The 22,571-nt window shown below is 31.5% G+C and overlaps 3 protein-coding genes across 7 annotated transcripts; 1 reads left to right on the top strand and 2 right to left on the bottom strand.

The window, feature by feature from the left end:
- The first annotated feature begins 5,256 nt into the window (after positions 1 to 5,256).
- LOC108454236 (inactive beta-amylase 9) lies at positions 5,257 to 8,385 on the top strand. Its single transcript, XM_017752628.2, has 3 exons — positions 5,257 to 5,806; positions 6,617 to 7,096; positions 7,191 to 8,385. The coding sequence occupies exons 1-3, from the start codon at positions 5,561 to 5,563 to the stop codon at positions 8,073 to 8,075; spliced, it is 1,611 nt and encodes a 536-aa protein (XP_017608117.1). The 5' UTR covers positions 5,257 to 5,560; the 3' UTR covers positions 8,076 to 8,385.
- A 1,721-nt stretch (positions 8,386 to 10,106) lies between these two features.
- On the bottom strand, positions 10,107 to 12,832 carry LOC108455899 (tubby-like F-box protein 3). 4 transcript variants are annotated; one of them, XM_017754484.2, is made up of 5 exons: positions 12,298 to 12,832; positions 11,457 to 11,544; positions 11,145 to 11,274; positions 10,873 to 11,043; positions 10,107 to 10,640 (listed from the first exon to the last, which is right to left on the bottom strand). In XM_017754484.2, exons 1-5 carry the CDS (start codon positions 12,583 to 12,585, stop codon positions 10,190 to 10,192), a joined length of 1,128 nt encoding a protein of 375 aa, XP_017609973.1. In that variant the 5' UTR covers positions 12,586 to 12,832; the 3' UTR covers positions 10,107 to 10,189. The 4 variants fall into 4 exon arrangements, with proteins under 4 accessions (XP_017609973.1, XP_017609964.1, XP_052875971.1 ...); XM_017754475.2 differs by having other exon boundaries at positions 11,145 to 11,277; positions 12,298 to 12,830; XM_053020011.1 differs by lacking the exon at positions 12,298 to 12,832 and adding an exon at positions 11,640 to 11,780.
- A 2,084-nt stretch (positions 12,833 to 14,916) lies between these two features.
- On the bottom strand, positions 14,917 to 21,550 carry LOC108455915 (vesicle-associated protein 1-2-like). 2 transcript variants are annotated; one of them, XM_017754503.2, is made up of 9 exons: positions 21,407 to 21,550; positions 21,138 to 21,191; positions 20,980 to 21,050; positions 20,772 to 20,853; positions 20,007 to 20,122; positions 19,756 to 19,935; positions 15,900 to 16,118; positions 15,555 to 15,632; positions 14,917 to 15,235 (listed from the first exon to the last, which is right to left on the bottom strand). In XM_017754503.2, the coding sequence occupies exons 2-9, from the start codon at positions 21,184 to 21,186 to the stop codon at positions 15,119 to 15,121; spliced, it is 912 nt and encodes a 303-aa protein (XP_017609992.1). In that variant the 5' UTR covers positions 21,187 to 21,191; positions 21,407 to 21,550; the 3' UTR covers positions 14,917 to 15,118. The 2 variants fall into 2 exon arrangements, with proteins under 2 accessions (XP_017609992.1, XP_017609984.1); XM_017754495.2 differs by having other exon boundaries at positions 21,289 to 21,423.
- Between the last annotated feature and the right edge of the window lie 1,021 nt (positions 21,551 to 22,571).

Raw genomic sequence — 22,571 nt, 5'->3', positions numbered from 1 at the left:
AAATTTAAAAATGATCAACTATTATAAGATTAAAGTATGGTGTTCCTTTCTTAAATAATATTATATTAGGCATGCTTCTTTTTATTTTTTTTACAAAAATGAAGTTGAATTGTAGGGTTGAACAAAAAAAATTAAAAATGGACTTACTTAGCACTAATCTTGTATGATAATATCTTGCATCGCTAGAGGTGGGTGAGCAAAGAAAAGAAATCCCATTGTGCTCCTCCTAATCTCCTTAGCTATAGCGTCAGCTGCCATATTTGTTGTTCTTGACACAAAATTGAAGCTTAACATATCAATCATTCGCCATCCAATTACAAATCTCTAACTCCAGTCAAGAGCTTCCCCTTTTTTTATTCCCAAGTATTAAATCCATTACCGTTTTACTATCGCTCTCAATAACCAAATGACGCACCTCTTGCTCCCATGCCAATTGGAGTCCATCCACAATCGTATGAAGTTCAACTTCTAACACCGAGTTAACTCCCAAATTTCGACCATACCCAAACATCCAATCTCCCTTATGATTCCTCACTAAACCCTTGGTAATAGCGATTCCAAATCCTACGTTAACTCTACCATTCGTATTGAGCTTTAACCACCCCAACTGTGGAAACTCCAACCTTGAGGCTGTCGAATCACACGAATCAAAACATGATTACATAGCCACTCTTGCCCATGATAAACTCATCATAACCATTACATCTATACTAAAATTTTGCTCATTAAAAACAATCATATTTCTACCTTTCCACAATCTCCCTACAATATTAGCAAAAACTAGCTTCGGATGAATTCTTTTCACCAAAATTTTTTTCTCATTTAAGACATTATGCAACAACCAGTTCTCAAAATTCATAGTAAATAAATCATTATCTACAGTCTCCATACCATATTAGGCATGCTTTGAAATTACTTATATCAGGCATAATTTAAAAAATATATATATGAATCTTCAACTTTTAAAATAAAATGTAAGCCATAATTAAAATATCCTTTTAAATTATAATATAGGCCATAATTAATATGGGAAATTAATTTTCCTTTTAATACTTTTTAAGATATAATTTTCATAAATTTTTGATAGAAAAAGAAAAGAAATTATAACATTATTAAAAGATATGTCTATTAGATAATTAATGCATGATGGAGATTCTATATTTTAAATTAATTATTTCCAAATCCTTAATTAGTTTTAGTTAATTAATAATTACATATGATAATTTTATATGATGATAAATGGCACATTATTAAATATGTCACATTGGAATATTTTATAATATTAAAACATCAGATTGCTATAGTATTAGTGTATATATGTGTGGGTATATATATATATATAAAAGATGTGTATCCAAGTAAGCTTTTATCTAAGTAACAATGGTTCATGAAATTAAATTAAAATGATGGTGTAATTTATTATTTTGTACGATAACCTAAATGAGTATATATATATTGGGCAGACTAAATGAGTATAATTTACTTGGAACACAAATAATAAAATTTTGAAAATTCATTTTTCTTTAAATATTGCAACCTTAAACGCATTTATTAAGTTGAATGGCCATGAATGCACTACTTATGAATTAATACATGGGCCCATTAATGAAACATTTATAATATTTGTCACTAACTTTTTTAAAAAAAATTCTAAATTATTGTATTTAAATAGTAGTTGATTATAGGTTTTAATCGGATATGCTCTTTTTAACATAATATCTAGAATTATTCATAGTCCTTCACCAACCTATAAATAAGAAAATAATGCGTTTTAGTACATTTGAACCCACATCCTTCTATATTGGTGGTAAAACTCATACAAATCGAGTTAAGACTCAATCAATAACAGATTGAATAATATATATAATTATTATAATTCTCGTTACAGTAATTTAAATATTATGAATTAAAATATGTTTAAATAAATAATATCTTTTAATTTTATTAGCTAATATTAAGTTTAAATTTAAATTCAATTTTGAATTCAACCCAAAACAATTCACCTATTATTTTTTAAAAAAAAACGTTTCAAAATTTTCATCCATGGGAGGGGCTATAGCTGTTTTGAATGATTGAAAATGGTGGGCAGTATTGCATGGAAATGAGTCAGCACTTCGATCACCGACCACCTATTGTCTTCCACGTGTCATCCCAATCCATATCTCACTATCATTGAATTTGGAGAATAAAACAAGGGTTACAATGTGTCGGAAGTCCCTATACATTTTAAAAATTACAAATTTAGTCATTATAATTTATTTTATTAAATTTGATCTCTTTATTTTTAAATTTTAAAATTTAGGTCTAACTATCAACATCGCTATATTATTTTTGTTAAATTCATTTTCAAAACTTTTTTAAAATAAAAATACTTATTTAATAGTCATGTAATTAAAATATAATTTTATAATTAATTTGAATTTAATAAAATAATTTAATAATTTTAATAGTTAAATTTAAATTTAAAATTTTAAAATAAAAATATAAAGACAAAATTCTCAATTCTGACCAAATATAAAGACTTTTAATACATTTTAACCTTAAACAAACTATATAAATTATGTCCACTTTCCACGTCATCCTAGTTGACTCGCCCACCACAGCCACAAATATTGCACCCTCCTTGTTGAGTTGACTCACCTATTTTCCATTTTCAACTACACTAAAATTTGTTTTAAATTTTTCCTACCTTGAAAAAAGAAAACAATACTAACATATTATTTGGCTCAAAAATAAATGCATGTAGAAATTATATTTTAAATAAATAAATTACAAAAATTAAAATCTAAAACAATATAATGAAATGATGGAAAGCGAAAAGTTCAATAATTGTGGCTAAATATTATAGACAAAGCTGGATGGATTTAAAGGCTTATATCTCCTATTTTTTTTATGTAAGTAATTTGATAAATTTATTATTAGTTAATTCGTGATATCAATTAAATTATAGTATATGAAAGGAAATAATTTATGTAATAAATAAATTGATATGAAAAATAAACGAAGTTTTAGTTAAAAATTCATAGTCTTAAGTTCAAATCTTATTATATATATATTTTCTTGATTTTACATAAAAATACTAAAAGAATATAAATACTCTTATAGTAATATTTTTTTATTTTATAAAAAATTTAATAATTTCACAATTAAATTAAATTTAATAATACCATTTAAATCTATTGTAAAATATAATTTGATAATATTTAACTTATAGTCAATCAGGTATCCAGAATATTCATATAAAAGAATGAATGTGAAAATTGAAATTGTTGTGTAAAGTGAGAAGTGACCTTTAATAAAATTGCAAGCATTGGGGGAAACAAAGTATACTTATTTATAGATTTGTGCTCCCACTTGAAAATTCATTCTTATCCTAAATCTCAATTTCTTTTTATCATTTTCTTATAAAAAGGTATGGGTTTTTTTTTTTTCAGAACTGAGCAGATTGACATTTTTTTAAAAAAGATAGATCAAATGAGCAAATAAATTAATATTCAAAAAAAATCTTTATTTAATGTTTGATAAGTAATTGGTGTAAATAAAGAAGGATATAAGATTGAAAAACACCAAAGTTGAATGTTGTTTGAAATTAAAAATAGGATCATCAGATGAAACAGACAGTTGGGATATATGGGCACATGGATTTGCTAACTTCCACCATGGTAGTTGGATATTTTTTATTATAAATTAACACTAAATCAATTAAAAAGGTATGAAAAAAAATAGGTATTCTATTGAACAAGGATAATTGAGCAACTTTCTATGAATTTGAGAACCTAATCATACATGCATACATACCAATTTTATTAAAATTTGATCAAATAAACAAATGGTTAATTAAAATAACTCTATTAATAAATATATTTAAATAATTTTTAACATTAATTTTATTATAAATTCTTATCAAGAATTAACTAGTAATATAATACAGTTCAAAGATACTCGAACTTATGTCTTCTTACACTGAGAACAATGTTAATGCTAATCGAGTTAAAGCTCAATCGAGAAATAATTTTTTTAATGTTTCACTTAATTGCATATGATATATTTATCAAATTTAAAATACTCAAAAATAATTCGTTAACAAATTCTTACTCTTCTATTTTCTTTTTAATTTTGTTAATTTATTAATAATCTGTAGCAAAACACCAAAACCCATAAAGAATTACCAGATTTTCAATTGTGACATTAATGACACACAGCAATTACACTCATGATTAAGTTGAAAAATTAAAAATATTGCATTAAAACAAACAAAATTTTAATTTAAATAGTAAAATTGAAGCTTTAGAGATAATAGAATCTTTAAGTTCTTAGACATTATATAAATATTATATAATAATATAAAGAATAAAATATCATCAAATTAATATTTATTATTTTATAGAAGTATGATTTTTAATAATTTTTAATTAATTTAATGCTGGTCACTTCGTGTGACTAAGTATAAAAATTATATTAAAAAGCAAAGATTTTGATCCAGAAAATGAGCCAAATTACTTTTATTCTTTTTAAAGATTACAAATATAAATAAGTAAAATTAAATCGATACAAAATATAAACAAATTAAAATTGAAATAATTTGGACCAAAGTTGATCTATTAGACTAAAGTTTACATATAATAACACCACGTAATAAGAGTCAAAGTTGAGTCCTCTCTTTAACAACAACTTCGGTCCTTTATTGGCCGAGTTATTTTTTTTCTTAATTAAATATTAGTAATAGTAATACAATAAAAATATTATAGAAGTTCTTATATTAGGAGTTAGACTGCATTTATTTTTATTTAGTTAAAAATGGACAATTAGTTTCTTTATATTAGATCAAAGAGTAAACTAGTTTTTTTTATTAAAATTTACATATATTTTTACTCTTAAAAATTAGCGTGGTTGATGAGAATAATTACATGACTCATCACGTATATCTTATGTTGACGCACAAATATCAAATTTTAACAATAAACTAATTTACTTTTACATTTAACATACATAGATATCATTTTTTTAATAAAAGAAATACACTATAATTTAACTTCGAGAGCTTTCATTATACTTCTATCTAATAGTACTTTTCTGTTGATATTTAATATTATAAGTTGGATAAAATGAATAAACGGTATTTTTTTAATACTACTTTTAGGACAAAAAGATAATTATAAAAATAATAATTAAATAAATTACGCGGCTGAAAATTTGGCAAAGGGTAAGGTTAACACGTGCCAGACACCCACCACTTTTGTTGTTATCTGCAAACGGAGTTTATATAAGGGAATCAAGCAATGCATAATGCTCTCAAACTTCAATCCAAAATTACCCAAAGAAATTAGAAACCCTTCTTTTCAATTTATACCGAAATTAGAAAAACACTTTTTCATTGTTATTATTATTCCTCTTTTATCCCAAATTTATTTTCGAAATTTTGCTTTACGGCTTTAGATCTTAGAGCAAGAACGGGGTTCTTTTTTGTTCCAAGATTTCTTGGTGTAAATCTTTTTGTCTGGGTTCATAAAAGGTTTGATCTTTAGGTATTATTGATTTTAGTTTGAGTTCTCTGTTGGAAATGGAGGTCTCGGTAATTAGGAGTTCTTCACAGGCAAAGATCTCTAAAACAGAATTAGGATGCAGGGATTTAAGGTTTTGTTTTGGGAAAAGTAATGATAAAAACAAAATATTTTCTCGGAAACCAAACAGTGTTTGCTTTGAAAGCCAAATTTCGAGGTTTAGAAAAGCTGGGCTCAGATTTACGTTGAAAGCTGTCCACTCTGATCCCGTTCTTGAATCCAAGTCTCCTGCAACTTTCAAATCTGTAAGTTCCATTTTTTCCCCTTCTTTTTGGCTTTTTTCCCCCTCAATTTTGTGTATTTTCTGTTCTTTTTATTCTTAAAAATAGATTATCAGTTTGGTGTTATTTGTTTTAAATTGATAAAGTTGGAACCTTTTTTAAGCTAAGTTGGGACGATTTGAGCTCTATTTTGGGTAGATCTTAGATAATAAAAATTAGGTGTAATTCCGCTGCAGTCCCTTTATTCTTCAATCTTTTGAAATTTAGTCCCTCTGTTTTTACTTCCAAGGAGTTTAGCCTTCTACTTGTCTGGTTTTTAAATTGGACTTTGATATTTAAATATTAAAATGTAGCATGTTCAAATTTAACGGAAATTTATTAAGAGTGCTGTCTATTCGATTTTAATTTTCAAAAACAAACAAGTAGTGGGACTAAATTTATGGTATTGAAGCAGAAGGATTAAATTAAAAATTATATATTTTAAAAGCAAATTGTTTCATGTTTATTCTTTTTGACAAGTGTGAAGAAATTTAGTATTTCCATATCAATACTTGTAGAGGAATTAAAGTGAATATAGCCATCTATTTATAGTTACTTCGTAGTTTTCTAAGCTGGTTTTAGTGATGAATTTAAGGTATTTTTATTTATATCTACATTTGCATTTGATGCTTGAATCTTTGGAATTGATATGCAGTCATTCTTTATTGAAAGCCATGCCTTAAAAACTTTTGTTTTAATGCAGATTCTGGCTGAAAAACATATCATAAAATTGAATTGATAAACAACTGTATTTGGTTATGCTGATTGTTGCAAATTCTGGTTTTTCTTTTTCAGCTTGATAGGCTAAGATTATTTGTTGGTCTGCCTCTAGATGCGGTTTCCGATGGCAATTCGGTAAACCATGCCCGGGCAATTGGGGCGGGACTGAAAGCTTTGAAACTTTTGGGTGTGGAAGGTGTTGAATTGCCTGTCTGGTGGGGAGTGGTGGAAAATGAGATGGGGAAGTATGACTGGTCAGGCTATCTTGCTGTTGCTGAGATGGTTCAGAAAGCAGGTCTGAAGCTTCACGTATCGCTCTGCTTCCACGCTTCGAGTCAACCGAGAATTCCGCTTCCCAAGTGGGTAACGAAGATTGGCGAATCCCAATCAAGTATCTTCTTTGCGGATCGTTCAGGACAGCATTATCAGCAATGTCTATCACTGGCTGTTGATAATCTTGCTGTTCTTGATGGAAAGACTCCGATTCAAGTCTACCAGGGCTTTTGCGAGAGCTTTAAGACCACATTCTCACCTTTCATGGGTTCTACCATCACCGTAAGGGGTTGTCTGTTGAACAACTTGGTTAAATAAGCCATAGACCCTATGTTGGTGTGCTGATGTTAATGGCTTCTGTGTTGTGGTTTTTCAGGGCATTTCAATGGGTCTCGGACCAGATGGTGAGCTCCGGTATCCCTCACACCACAAGCCTGCCAAGAGTGGCACGATTACTGGAGGCGGGGAGTTCCAATGTTATGACACAAACATGCTTAACCTTCTTAAGCAATATGCTGAAGCGAATGGAAACCCATTATGGGGTCTAGGTGGTCCACATGATGCCCCTACTTATGATCAGGCACCGAACTCAAATAGTTTCTTCAAGGATCACGGTGGGTCGTGGGAAAGTCCTTATGGTGACTTCTTCCTTTCCTGGTACTCAAGCGAGCTTGTATCTCACGGCAATCGTCTCCTCTCTCTTGCCTCATCCATTTTTGGTGATACTGAAGTCAATGTTTATGGGAAAGTCCCGTTGATGCACTCGTGGTACAAAACCCGGGCACACCCTTCTGAACTGACTGCCGGCTTCTATAACACGGCCTCAAGAAATGGCTATGAAGCAGTTGCAGAGATGTTTGCAAGGAATTCATGCAAAATCATCTTGCCTGGAATGGACCTGTCAGATGAGCACCAGCCACACGATGCTCTTTCTAGCCCTGAATCATTACTTGCACAAATCCGAACAACGTGCAACAAGCACCGGGTTGAGGTTGCCGGGCAGAACCTGGCCCCTGGAGCTCCTGGTGGTATAGAGCAGATTAAGAAAAATATGTTGGGTGAGAATAAAATAGACTTGTTCACTTATCAGAGGATGGGAGCTCATTTCTTCTCGCCGGAGCATTTTCCTTCATTCACTGAGTTTGTCCGAAGCCTGAGTCAACCTGAATTACATCCAGACGATTTACCCTCGGATGAGGCAGAAGCTACTGAATCTGTACAAACGAGTTCGGATCCAAACATCCACTTGCAGACAGCTTAGCAAGAGGTAAGAGAACATAGTTACGCGTATATTGTATTCTTGTAAGTACTAAATTATTGAATGGGGAGAAGATTGTACTATTGGACTTTCTGTATACATCTAAGCAGATATTTCCTTTTGCTAAAGGACCTTGGAATAGTTTCGTGTTCATCTTTTATACTTGTAATGGGGTTTTTGACCCCAATAATTAGGGGTCTCTTTCTAGGGATTTGCTCATGTTTTTCTGGGCCCTTTTCTCGCGTATATTGCCTGTAAGAGGTTCTTAGAACTTGGAAGTTTTTCCAGGATTGATACAAATTAGTTAAATAAACAGTACTCTCTCTCTCTCTCTTTTTTCTTTTTTCTTTTTTTTCTTCTCATGATTTGAGAAAATCCAAAATGATTAGCAATTCTGTACCTTTAATTTCATTGCACCATTCTTTATACATATACCTAGGGGTGAGCATTCGATCGAATCGAATCGAATCGAATCAAAAATTTTCGAGTTAATCGAGTTTTCGAATATTATTTTATCATCCTAACTTAATTTGAAATTTTCTCGAATCGAGTCGAGTGAGATGGAATTCGAATCGAATCAAATCGAATATATTTGTTCAATTAAATTTTATAAAATAATTTTGGGTCCTTGTAACCATCGTCACCCATCGTAATAAAATTTTTCCACCTTAATCAAAATTTTATTAACTTTCATCACCTCATAATTTATTTATTAATCTTTTATATACGGGTTAGCTTTTTGTTTACTTAGTTGTTTCAATTATCTTCAAATTCTTGTCACTATGTATTTTAGAATTAAAAATATATTAAATGTAAAAATGTGATTTTTAATAAAAGTTATTTTAAAGATAAAATGTGAAATTGATACTAATATAAAATTTTAACATGAATATTTAATGGCATAATTAATAATTCAATTTTAATATAAATATTCAATAGGACTAAACAATTCAATCATATAAATAATATAAAATGTGAAATTTAATTTAATAATATAAATAATAGATATAAATAAAATTATTACTATTTATTTTAGTGATTTTTTGGATAATTTTGATTTTTATTTGAGAGTGAAAGGTGAGAAGTAAAAGTTTAGGAGAATATAAAAGTTTTGGGGAATAAAAGTTTGAGGGAAGTAAATTGGGGGAGTAAAATTTTGGAGGAAAATATTAAAAAAATTGGGGGTGGATTTGGGGTAAATGGGAGGTGGGATGGGAAGGAAGTAAAAATTTTAGGGGAAAGTGGAGGAATAAAATTTTAGGGAAAATAAAAGTTTTGAGGGTTTTGGGAGTAAAATTTTGAAAAAAGTAAATGAGAGAGTAAAATTTTGGTAGGAAATGGATTTTGGGTAGATTGGGGGGTTGGGATGGAAGGGGAGTAAAAGTTTTGGGGGGAAAGTGGGAAGGAGTAAAAGTTTTGAGGGAAAAGTAAAAAGGTTTTGGAGTTTGGGGTAAAAATATAAAATATTATAGTTTGATATTCGAATTATTCGAATTATTCGAGTTATTCGAGTTATTCGAATTTGAAAACTCAACTCGATTCGAACTCGAAATTCGAAAAAAAAATTCGAGTTGACTCGAATAACTCGAATAACTCGAATAACTCGATTCGTTTAACTCGAAATTCGAATTTTTTTTCGATTTTTTCGAGTCGAATCGAGTTTTGCTCACCCCTACATATACCTGCTCCTGAAGAAAAGGGAGAACATGCTAATACTACCATTTTTATTTTTTTTAATGCTTTTTCATATATTTTGAAGGGTATTTTGAGGGTCATACCTTCATAAAATACATTGGACACAAATATCTAATATGGATATTTCAAGATGGATATTTAAAATATATATATATAAATAAAAAGTGGAGCAATAATGTGGATGATGATTTGCATGTGTATTATTCCTTGATAGGTAGATTGACACATCAGAGCTCAACATCACAAGTTGGATGCCATTGCTGATATTTAAGGTATCAGTTTCATTGTTTCAGGGATTAAAATGTGATAATAAGAGCAGTGGGTAGAGCAGATGAAAAGTTATGCTGGGAATGGAAAACGGGTTTACTCATTTTTTTCTAAAGTAATTAAATACAATCCCTGTTCATGATCCTACATAATTTTTATTCACAAGCAATTCTAGTCTCAAAGCTGCTGAGGCAGATAGCAAAGGCTTGGAATACCGAGATCGGATACCGATAATCCATGGTAAATAAATCCTTCCCCACTTTACCAAATTGGAGGATGATCTTCTCATGTTCTGGCCCTGCCGGTCCGTTCTCTGGTGAAGCCACCAATTGAAAGTTTTTCACTGAAGCAATCGTGACTCGTCCATGGAAGTTCAAGCACCAACACTGGAGTTGCTCATGCCACCTTGGAGCCTTATTTATCAACACTAGTCCACCATTCTTTTGATCAGATACAGAATTCTCCATGCTAGCAGATTTCGAAAGAAAGCTAGTTGGGGTTGATTGATATGGGTTCAACTCAGCTTGGGTGGTGGGGTCTAATCCTCCTGGTGCTATTGAAGTTGCTGGGATGGTGTTCATATTACACTGCATTCTCCTTGGGCCCCTAGAAGTCATTAAAATACATTAATGTTGGTCTTTATGTTGTTTGGATTCTTCATTTTTCTTAATGCACACGTATTCAGATATGGGTCATACTGGCTTTAGGAACATAGACTTGTATGAAAAAGTGAACAGAAAAGGGATTTAATGCATGAGCTAATCAATAATGATGGATCAATTATTGGCTTGCTTATGAAATTACCAAAACCTTACGCAAAATAATGGCAAACTCTTACCTTGAACCTAACATATTCAATTCATATGAAATGTGAGCCATGGGGTAGTTGCTAGAAGGTGAAACTTGTCTCAAATTTGCTAGCCTAGAGGACCTACTTTTACCCATCTTTGCACCAGCTTGAGGAGACTGTCCATCAAAGACAGTGAACTTGGTCCCTAAAAAATTTGATCTTCCCAAAAGGAAAAGACATAAGAGTTGAGAATTGCAAGACAAGGCAAACGGAACAACCAAATCTATACAATTTTGTTGGTTATACATCTCACTGCTCACCTTAATCTCCCAGCATAAGTATTTGTCCCCTTCGAGAAATCCTCGGCCAGTAAAGAGATGATATAATCTGTGCAGGTCGGACGTCTACACTTGCGAGCAGCAAGAAGGAACTTCCCGCCATCGGATAGCGCTGCTGTAATGAAATGAAAAATCCCAAAGTGTTACAACTTGAGAAGGAAAATTTATGAAGATACCAGTCCGTTATCCGATCTAGTGATCGAATGGAATGAATTGCACTGGAAGACATTCATAACTAAGATGGAACAGGCAGAATAACCATAAAAACAATGTAAAAGAAGAAGAAAAACTCACAATTAGTTAAACCAAGGTAAAGGTAATATGTTTGGGTAGATCGGTTTCTCTTTATGAAGCACTGTAGGAGAGAATCCTTTGGACCAGGCTGCAAATTAGATTCGTAAGTTAATGAAATTCGAAATAAATCGATAAATAGAAACACAAACTAAAGCTACTTAGCTTCTATATACAACACATAACTTGACACGGTTTCGGGGGCATACACTTAACACTCGCACCTCAATCCGAGCAATATAATTCCATAGCTTTTAACCGAATGTAAAGAGTATAATAGTAGTTGAAGAAAGGAGCTTGCTTGCAGACATGGGGATAGTGGTGGCAGCTAGCTAATGATTAGTGTTAGCTCAACACTAGTTGAAAAAGCTAAAAGTGGTCCCAAAACTTGAACCACTCTTCAAGTGGAAGTCTATCTATTAAGCTATTGCATAAAGGAAACAATGATTAGAGAGAACCATGATGGTCCCAAAACACTTTACTGATAATGTGAACTTGCCTTGTCTAGTGGTCGAATACATGGTAGACACAAATGGTTCAAAACACATGCTAGATCCAAATCTCACCCCCCCCTCCCCCCCCAAAAAAAGAAAAAAAAACTCACCAAAACTTACATCTCTATAAGCAAATGGACAAGATCCTTAGTCAAGTTTCCTAATCTATGGAACTCAAAGGCATATCCATTGGGACCTTCGTATCTCCAAAAATCAGATCAACAGGCACACAATTTTCAATTCAAGATTCCCAAGAAGATAAAATCCTCAGAAAACATGGGAAGAGACCACCTTTCCAACCCTTGAATGAAAATAAAAATACCCAGAAAATAAGAAACTAGGAACCGAACCTGTTTAACAGAGATGGGGAAAGTCAATTTCCCAGAAAGTTGAGGAAGTTTAACAATCTGTTGAATAATAAACCTCCAACTCCTGCAAACACCAGCACAAGCCACCACATGTTTCCTTTGAGGCCAAATACTTTCGGATTCTTCAATCCTTAAAAGAACTTCCCATAATAATTCTTGAGGCAGGTTAGCCCAACAGCAACCACCCTCAGCCTCCACTTCATTGGGAGTTTGCAGTTGGTCTTGAACCACCCGGCGTGACCTTAACCTGGCAATGCACTTTATCGCCATCAATAAGCACTTAACTGGAGATTTTTTCTTTTAGTGGGAATTTGGTTTACTGTGTTTTTGCATGAAAATTGGTTGGTTTTTTGGAGGAATATATTGAGGAAAGAGATGGAGATTTGGATAGGGAAATGGAAATGGAAATTTCCAACTTTTTCAAGTGTTCAGCGTTTTGAGCAAAATTAAAGAAGACTTATTTGGTGTAAACTTTAGACGGTTTTTATGGGGAAAAGTTTGCACCTTTCCCACTTTCAACTTTTTCTAATATTAAAAACATGTCCCTTTTATCTTCTTTTTTGTTATTATTTTTTTAAGAAAAGTTGTTTATAATGCATAAATTTATTTTTGTTGAGTAAAGACTTAATTATAATAAATTGCATGATTTATTTACAAATATTAAATTAATTTTTTATTGGTTCATAAATCTTAATTTGTAATTAAAATTATTTATTGGTTCATAAAAAATTTGTATTAGTAGATGCATTGTTTTCTTATTAGAATTGGTATGTATAAATAGTATGGGTAGGTTTGGATGGTTGATTGGGTGTGGTATGGTATGGTGTATTTAGCTTACTTTTTGTCTCATGCTATAGTATCGTTATAGTATCTAATCTCACAGTCACTGCTATTTTTACATTAATCGCAGGTAAACATATTGTCTATCCAAACTCACCCTAATTAATTTGTTATATCATTTTGAATTTATCGATAATTTTTAAAATAATAGTAAAAAGTTAGAAATTTTACATTTTTAATATTGTTCATATACTAATCGGTGCATGTTTTGGTTGGGTGTAATAGGTTAGTGCAATTAAATCTATCTATCTATCTATACTATTATTTAATAATTGAATTGGTGATACGAGTTAATTGGCACCAACTCGTTAGAGAAATTATAGAAATGTCTATCCTTAATTATTTATAATTTGAGGGTATTTTAATCTTTTTATTTTAACAAAAATCAATAAAAATTGCATATATTGGGATTAGAACCTACACCAATTGAATTAGTCAAATATTAAATTTACCATTTAACCAAATTTTATTTTAATATGTACAATTTATTTTTTTCGTCAATTGTATATCTATATTTCTATTTAAACTTTTTAATGAGTTAGTATCATGAGTCAACTGGCACCAACTCGATTAGGAAAATTACAAAATGTTTTTCTATGATTAAATTAAGTTATATTATTCGTTGATAAAAATATATTATTCGAGGGTATTTTAGTCTTTTTATTTTTAACAAAAATCAATAAAATATGTATATGGTGGGATTTGAACCCATACCGAATTAATAAAATCTTAAATTTACTACTCAAATCAAAGTTTATTTTAATTTATTTTATACATTTTTATTTTTAACATGCAAAATTTATTTATAGAAAATAAAAATTATCCATAATGAGGTTTAAACCAAATGATTATACATATAAAACTTTGATTTTTACCATTTGAACTAAAACAATTTTTAATTTTTAACTTGATGTATTTTTGTCTTTAAATTTTATTTTACTCACAATTTAATCTAACTTTTTATTTTAATGTTATACATATTTCATGTGCTATTATTAATTAGTTTCAATTTACAAACCATACATTGAAGTTTTTTCAAGTTTTATTTATGCTCGTTTTAGTCCTTCCATTGCTAAAACTTTTGCCATTAGAGAGGCCTGTCAAGGTTAAAATCTTTGGCCTTCGATAGTTTTATAGTTAAGTCGGATTATCTACTTGTAATTTTGATTTTTTCACCCCAATCATTTGATTTTTCTAAACTAGATGTGTTGTTACGTGATTATTTACTGATAAAGAATCAGTTTCAACACCTGTCCTTCTGCTGGACTCGTCAGTGTGCCAACAAGGCGGCTCATTCCTTAGCTTAAGTGGTTTTGTTATATGCAAATCATATGGAATGGAATGGCTTTCCCATTATTTTTTTTAATGAGAATGTTTCATCTGTAACTAAAAATAGTGTGATTGGGGAGTGCAAATGATAGGTTCAAGTATATGGGGTGAGCCTGTTGCCTCGAGTTTTAGTTTGTTCGTATACTGAATCTATTTGTTAACTTAATGCTTTTTCTCATTTATGGGTTTCGTTTTTTTCTCAAAAAAAAAAAAAAAAACTTTCAAACCATACATTTCATTATTTATAGTATGTTGTTTTAAACAATTATAAGTGTTTTAAATTCGTGATTTCTAGACGTATACGCGTAATTTAAAACAAGTTTAAAACACATATTTAACACAAGTTTAAAACAAGTGATCCAATTCTCATCCCTGATATTGTATAAAATAAAATTAAAAAAACACATAAGCATCTAATAATAGGCTGTAATCTTTACAGGTATTTGTTATCTTCATATTCACTTTAAAAAATGTGCAATTTACTTACAATAACAATAAGAAGTTCCAATTATATATAAAAAAGCAATAAGAGGTTCCAACATTATATATAGGAAAAGACTTTTTTTTTTTTTTTTTAATGTTGGAACTTAGAACTTCATAGTAAGATAACAAAAGATTCACTTGTTCTCGCTCCCTAGAGATTGCTCAAGTATCCGATCACCAGACCGACAACGGCCACCATGCATACGTAGAGGAGCGGAAAACCTACCTGAGTTATTCTTATGGCATTGGACTTCGTCTTCGAAAACTCCTATAAACAGGGAAGCAAAAGTTCTTATTTACAGTTGAAAAAGAAAATGGTCAGCGGCTAACTACTGAAATATAGCAGTTCTCCTTGTACTGTAATAAATAAGCATCTTACACTTATGTCAGACACCCTCATTCAACAAATATTCCAAAATCCAAGTAACATAAGTGTCAAACACGAATATCTTTTTCAGAGTTTGATTTTATGGGTTATTTATGCTGGTTAATTAGATAAATTTTCTGTTGTTAGGAAGTTTCTAATCTTTTCAGTGTGTCAATTTGAAAGACTAATTATGACAAAAATGAATGAAAATGTGACTCACTAATTCACTTTGAAGCTTGTCCGTCTCTCGAGCAACCATGCTTCTCTCTTGTGTCAGCTTCATGATGGTAACTTCAGCCTAGTGATGAACAATATATAAGGAAAAAAATTAAGAATAAGAGCATGCTTATGGTTTTTTTCTGACTTTAATTTTTTTTGAAATATTTATGTCTGATATCTATTTCCATTGCATATCCAGACATACGAATGAATATAATAGAATCCTCTAATTATACGAAAAATTTAGAAAAAATATTGAACGTAAACATGTTGGAAACATGTACCTATATCATGCACTATAGCCTCCATACACTTAAATCAAAGAAATAAAATAAACAACACTAACCTCTTTAAGTTTTGAATCCATAAAACTTATCTTTGACTTCAAGTTCTCAAAATCGTCAGCTTTTGATGATTTCAATTGCTGCACATCCTTGGCAACACTTGACTGCAAATCGCTAGCAGTAGTTAGCTCTTCTGTTTCATCTCCGGAAGTTTTAAACCGTTGAGTGCCCATAGTTGCTGCATCCTTTGCAGTCTCAAACCCCATAAAATCCTCAGCAACCTAGCACAAGAGAAAATAATTACTACACTAACATCCTTATATCGATCTATGTTACAAGAATTTGAGCACGACTGTCAAATAAAGATATGTATTTCACATGAGTATGTTAATTTTTTTCAATATTTCCATATATTTGGACAATCCTGGAGGTATACCTCTCCATAAGACAAGCTAGGCTCAATTTATTAATGGCTTTTGTGCTTACCTAGGCCCGGTTCGGCCAAAAATATGAATTCCACTTTGTGATTGAGCCCGAACTGAATTATAAAAGAAATATTTGAATCTGAACAGTTCAAGCTGCCTATATATTTTTCAATTGAAAAAAAAAAATTTCATTGTGCTTTTTTGTTCTTTTAAGAATTTGGTTGGGTATTCCTTTATTCTTTTTAGGTATTCTTCTTGTTGAGGTCAGATCCTCAACAAGTCCAATATTAACCCTAGTTGGGGTTTTTGTCTCTTTACTCTTCTGAGAGCCTTGGTGAGTTCATAGAGTGGGAGTGTCTCTTATTGCCCGAACAAGTAGAACCACGACAAACCAAAGAGTTTGTGCATGGTCTGACTTGACCCCGTGACTGGGGCATATAGGTCATTGATACGGGAGCATGCTACCGCTTGAGCTAGCTGGGGACAATAACGGACTGGTTAGGGGTCTGACCTCTCACACTTCTAATATTCAAAGGCTCTAATAACATAAATACATATAGAGCTTTTGGTAAAAGCTACTGTGTTGCAAAATACCAATATTACTTACTGCCATGAATGCCAATCCTGTTCTTGACAAGTTAAATTGTTTTAACTACCCGAAAGCTGAAAAGAGAACTCTCAAGATACTACAGTAAGTAGCAATGACTTCAGGACTAAATCTATTGGATGATGATGATCTTGAATCAATATTTCCACTAGATGATGAATGTGGACCAGAGACACTAATTCGTTGTTCAAACTATGACTCAATAAAGAAGATCAACACTAGGTCAAGGATAAGTCATAGAGAGTAGTACTTAAGAAAGTTGAGCTATAGACACACAGCCATGGTACTAGGACATAGGATAAAGGTATTTTAACCAACTATGAGACTCGCAACTCGCAAGTACTCTTTTGGCGACACAAGGTAGTTGAGATCGAACTTTTATGATGCTATGCTGTCGTTAAATGGAGTAAACTACAACTAACCTTATTATAGTAATATTCTACAGATTATCTTGCTACAGTGCTATCTGTAATATTGGATCCATGGTCTGTAATCAATTTCATGAGATTCTTGATGTGGAGAATCCACCAGAGTGGCAAATGTAGAGCATACAACTCATGTCATACCATAAGTGAATAATGAATTTCATGCTAGCCAAAGATTGAGAAAGAGAGTAATCGAAGAGAGAGAGAGAGAGAGTTAGAAACACATACTTTTGTTAAGGAAGTTTCTTACAAAGGTTTTCTTACACAAAAACTTGGTGTAGGCAAACCCAAGGACTAGTGGACAAACTTGCCACTATTAATGAATAGTGACACCATAAATAAAGAAAATATAAAGATAAAGATAAAGATAGCTAGTGAGAATCCCCATGCTAGCTTTTACAAAAGTGAAAATAAAATTACAACAAAAATAAAAACAAACAAAATTACAAAATAGGAAATGACCTAGGATTGGGTTATGTCACATCTCGTGTTTTAATCATCCCATGGGAAATTAAGATGGGAGTTGTCTGCTTTTGGAAAGATGTAGTAACCAAGGATTTTAAGCCATCTTTGGTGAGATATTTTCATTTCTTCTTCTAAACATGTTTCTTGATCAAATAAGAATGGATAAGAGGCTCGTGGGATTGACAAAAGGGGGCACGGATGGCTATATTTCTAGGAGTGAACTCCAGGCAAATATGAAGCACATGGATACAAGTTATGCCTTGGAATGAAAGACAATTCTGAACCAGTTTTGTCTACAAACAAAGAAGGTATAACTGATTCAACTATGAATCTCATGGAGAGTTCAATCCTGGCTCAAGATGAATCCTGACGATATGCTTAACATGTGCAAATCGAACGGGAAGTGATGTTTCTAGCGGTGGATGGGTGATAGCACATAAGAACCTACCCTTGGCAGGGGAACAACAGCTGGAAACAGCTATCAATGTTCATATCTGTGGCCTTTCCTTGATTTGCTTGAGAACTTTATAGCCTCGTGTGACCGAGCTGAACACTGACAGTTTCATTTATGAAGAAAGATTCTAGAATCCCACAATAGAACCTCTTCAACAAGAATTTGAGTTCAGTTTGATAAAACTCCATCAACCTAAGAATCAAAGCTGGAACTGCCTATCTATTAGGATTATTCCTAGGATCCCTATGAACTTGGCAGAGATTTTGATTTTATCCCGCTTTATTATCTCACCAATGAACTCATCCAGAAGATGCCAAGAAGAAAGATTCCATGAGACCATAAAGTTCCCAAGAAATAAAGGAAAGGCCATGAACATAGACATTGACAGAGAAATGTGACCAAAAGAATTAATGGAAATATCTCACCAATGATGGCTTGAAAGTCTTGGCTATGACTTCTCCTCAAATGCAAACAAAGAGTATCTTAATCTCTTGTGGGATGATTGAAAACATGAATCGTAATCAAATCTCAAGAGATGCAACATGATCTATTTAAATGTTAGCCTTATGTCTTTTCCTATTTTGTAATTTTGTGTGTTTTTATTTTAGTGTTCTAATTTTATTTCAACTTTTGTAAAAACTGGCATGGAGATTCCCACAAGCTTGTCTTTATATTTATGTATGGTGTCACTATTTATTTATAGTGACAAGTTTGTCCTTTAGCCCCTAGGTTTACCTATAAAAGGCACCTTTGTTCATGGGAGGACAGACCAAGTTCTTTCATAAGAAAACCTTTGTAAGAATTTTTTAAACAAAGCTATGTGCTTCTAAACACTCTCTTTGGTTGCTATTTCCCTCAATCCTTAGCTAGCATGAAATCCATTGTTCATCATAGTAAGTAACGGCATGAGTCATATGCTCTACAGTTGTCACTCTAATGGATCCTCTACATAAAAAATCTCATAACATTAATTATAAACCATGATCCAACATAAAGAGGATTGGGATTGGATCAAGGATAAGCCATAAAGAGTAGTTTGTAGGAAAGTTAAACACTAGCTACACAACCGCCGAACTAAGACATAAGATCAAGGAGTTTTGGCCAACTACGAGACCCTCAAGTGCTCTTTTGATGACACAGTCTAGTCAAGGTCTGACTTTTATGATGCAATGCCATCATGACACAGTGGAGTAAACTACAACTAACCTTATTAAGGTAACTCTCTATAGATTATCTTGCTACAACGCTATCTACATTGTTAGATCCATGAGTTGGGTCGGGTTTAGGCCTGAAATTCTTTATTCGAGGCCCGACCCAGTTAGAAAACATGATTATACATTTGTCTATGCCATTTTTTGGGGTTTATATTTTTTTCCAAAACCTTCCAAGCATCTGGTAGGTCTTTGGGCCTAGGTAGATAACTTGATCCTTGGATAACTCTACTTGGAGGATCAAACCTTTATACAGTCAAAGCAACAGATAAGGGAATTTCAAACTCTGATAAACAACTGCTGCCATATAACATGAAAAATGCACACTTACCTTCTGAGATGGTGGTATGTTTTCAACTCCATGCCGCGCTTTATCCCTTGGAGATGAAGTCTCATGACCTATGTCTTGTTTCAGGTCTCCATTAATTGCAGTCAAAACAGGTGAATTTGGTGGGCTAAGGTATACTTTCAGCTTCTTTTCTTCAATGTGTTTGCCACTTTCCTTAGAGAACTACAAACAAAAACAATCATGAAATTGTAGGAACAAAAAAGGGAACAACGATTGCATTGGCAAATTCTTACTATGTCGGATGTAATGTTTTCCTCAGCTGTTCCAAATGGAATTACTGTACTTTGAATCAGGAACTTGTCCTTGCAAATCAAGTCAGGTGGAGCAACACGCTGAGCTTGCATGGTAACTGAATCAATCCAAAAAAAAAAAGAAAATACCAAAAGCAATGCATTTGATATTAATAGTTGTAAGCTATATCACTTCAACTCTTTATTTTGCTTGAAATATTTGTGTTAGACTCCCGTATATAACATATATCATGGTTATAAACATATAATCCTCTCGAACCCTCTAAAGACAAGGAGAAAACACTTAGAAAAAATGAATATACCCATATCAAATATATACTCATATCTGAAATTCACAGACAAATCCCAGTAACTTATTATGTTATCTAGATTAAGAGGTGAGTGTCATTTATATATGGTTATTTTTTAAAAAAGTTTTATTATATGTTTAGAGAATTATACTATGCCGTGCACAAGAATAATCATCTAGAATGGAGAGCCCCAATTACAGATGCATTCCATAATAGTCCCATAAATTCCACAAGTACACTTCATTTCAAACACATCTTAGGTAAAAAAAATCTCAACAAACCCTGTAGTTTCAAACTAATTTAGTGTTAAAAATGCCAATCAAACTAAAACCATAAACAACCAAGCAACACCCATCAATGACTAACAAACCAGCTTTCAATTTGACTAGAACTGAAATCTTATCAAATAAATATAGCAGAATCCAAACATTAAACAGCTGAGTCAAGTTATATGTACCTGTAAAATCATATGTTGATTTGGGTTTAACAATGCCAGTGTTGGGTCTCACACAGTATTTCTTGGGAGAAGTAGTCTTCACCTGAAAATCGTTATTGTTGAATCTAAGTCTTAGAATTCAATTAAAAATGATCAGAAAATGAGAAAAAAAAAAAGACCCAGAAATTAAAACTGGATTTTTTTTTTGTTTATAAAGAAAAATACATACCTTAAAGGCTACATATTGATCAGTCTTGTTGGTCAATTGGATTAAGCATGAACTCTGTTTCTTCAACTCAACTTCAGTAAGACACAAGGCAAAGAATAAATCTTAATCAACATTTATAGAAGTACATTAAAAACATGAAAAGGGGGAGGGGGAATTACAAGTAAATTTGAGTTCTAGAGGGTGAATTTCCAATAGCTCAGAAGTCATGATCACTGCAAAGATACCCAAGAAAAAAAAAAAAAAAATGTTAAAAAAAAAGAGCATTAATATTTGTAAAGCAAAGAAAACAAGAAATATTGTTTAGTTTACATTATAATAATGGCGAAACTAAAAAAAAAAAAAAAAGAGAGGAAGAAATGAAGTTTGGAGCTGGTGAAAGCACTGCACTGCTTTGCACTCTCTGCCTTTAATTATATGTTTCGTCTACCTTAATGGTTCAGTTCCTTTGCATCGGAGAATGTGGGCGTTCGTTGCGGTGGGTGAGTGTGGGCCTTTCCTTTTTCTTCAACTAACGGCTCCAGCTTTACCCATTAGCCGCTTGATTTCACCCCTACTTATTGGAATATGATGCATCCGTGGGGTTTAAAATATAAATATAAATATAAATTATTTATTATTTATTATTTATTTTTGATTTGACGAATAATTATTTTATGTATAATATTTTTTTGAAAGAATTATATGTATAAAATGATTATTATTATTTTGCTTATTTTGAATTTGTTTAATAGTAAATCATATTTGTAAATTTTATTGAAGGAAATTTTATATTTAAAATTTATTTAATTTCATTATTTGAGTTTATAAAATTTTTACATAAATATATTAATTATTTTTAAAATAACAATAAACTCGAAATAATATATCAAAAGGATCAATAATCGTATATACCAAAAAAAATACCTGTATGAAAACGGTACTGGTTCCTTAAATATGGTTTGATTTAAATGAAATAAATTATATTTATTTAAATGTGTAATTTACAGTAAGGTTGATTTTGGTATGAATGGTGGGCCTTAAGGGCATAACCATGACCCGAGCCATTTCCCCGACCGGCTGGCTAATGGAGCCGACTATGGGCCATCGCGTCACGTGCACCAGCTTTTTAAATTTGATTAAAATATAATTTTAGTCCTATATTCTTTGTATATTATGAATTTAATTTTTTTATTTTTAATTTTAAAATTTTGTTTCTTTACTCTTTTTGGAATTGAGGTTAATCTATTAATCCTATTAATTTTTTATTAAATTTATTAGTGCGACATTTGTTAAAGTTAAAAATAATTAACTAATAATTATGTGATAAAAATACTATAATAAACTTTAATTGATTGAAAATGTTTAACTGTATTAACAATTAAATTTATATTTTAAATTCAAAAATATAGAGAGGACTAAATCTCAAAAGTTTCAAGATTACAACAACCTATAGCAGATGTTAATCTTTACATTTTTAACCGCCTTTACCCACTAAACTTGGAGCAGAGGAAAAGGATAACTCTTCCGCACGTGTGTTTTTAAAATAATTTAAATATAAATATGATATAAGTATATTTTAAATAAAATAAGAAAATATTTTTCAATGGGCAGTT

This window comes from Gossypium arboreum, chromosome 10, assembly GCF_025698485.1.
Source record: "Gossypium arboreum isolate Shixiya-1 chromosome 10, ASM2569848v2, whole genome shotgun sequence".
Taxonomy (NCBI): domain Eukaryota; kingdom Viridiplantae; phylum Streptophyta; class Magnoliopsida; order Malvales; family Malvaceae; genus Gossypium; species Gossypium arboreum.
Note: the sequence above shows the minus strand (reverse complement) of the source record. Positions and strands in the feature narration are given on the sequence as shown.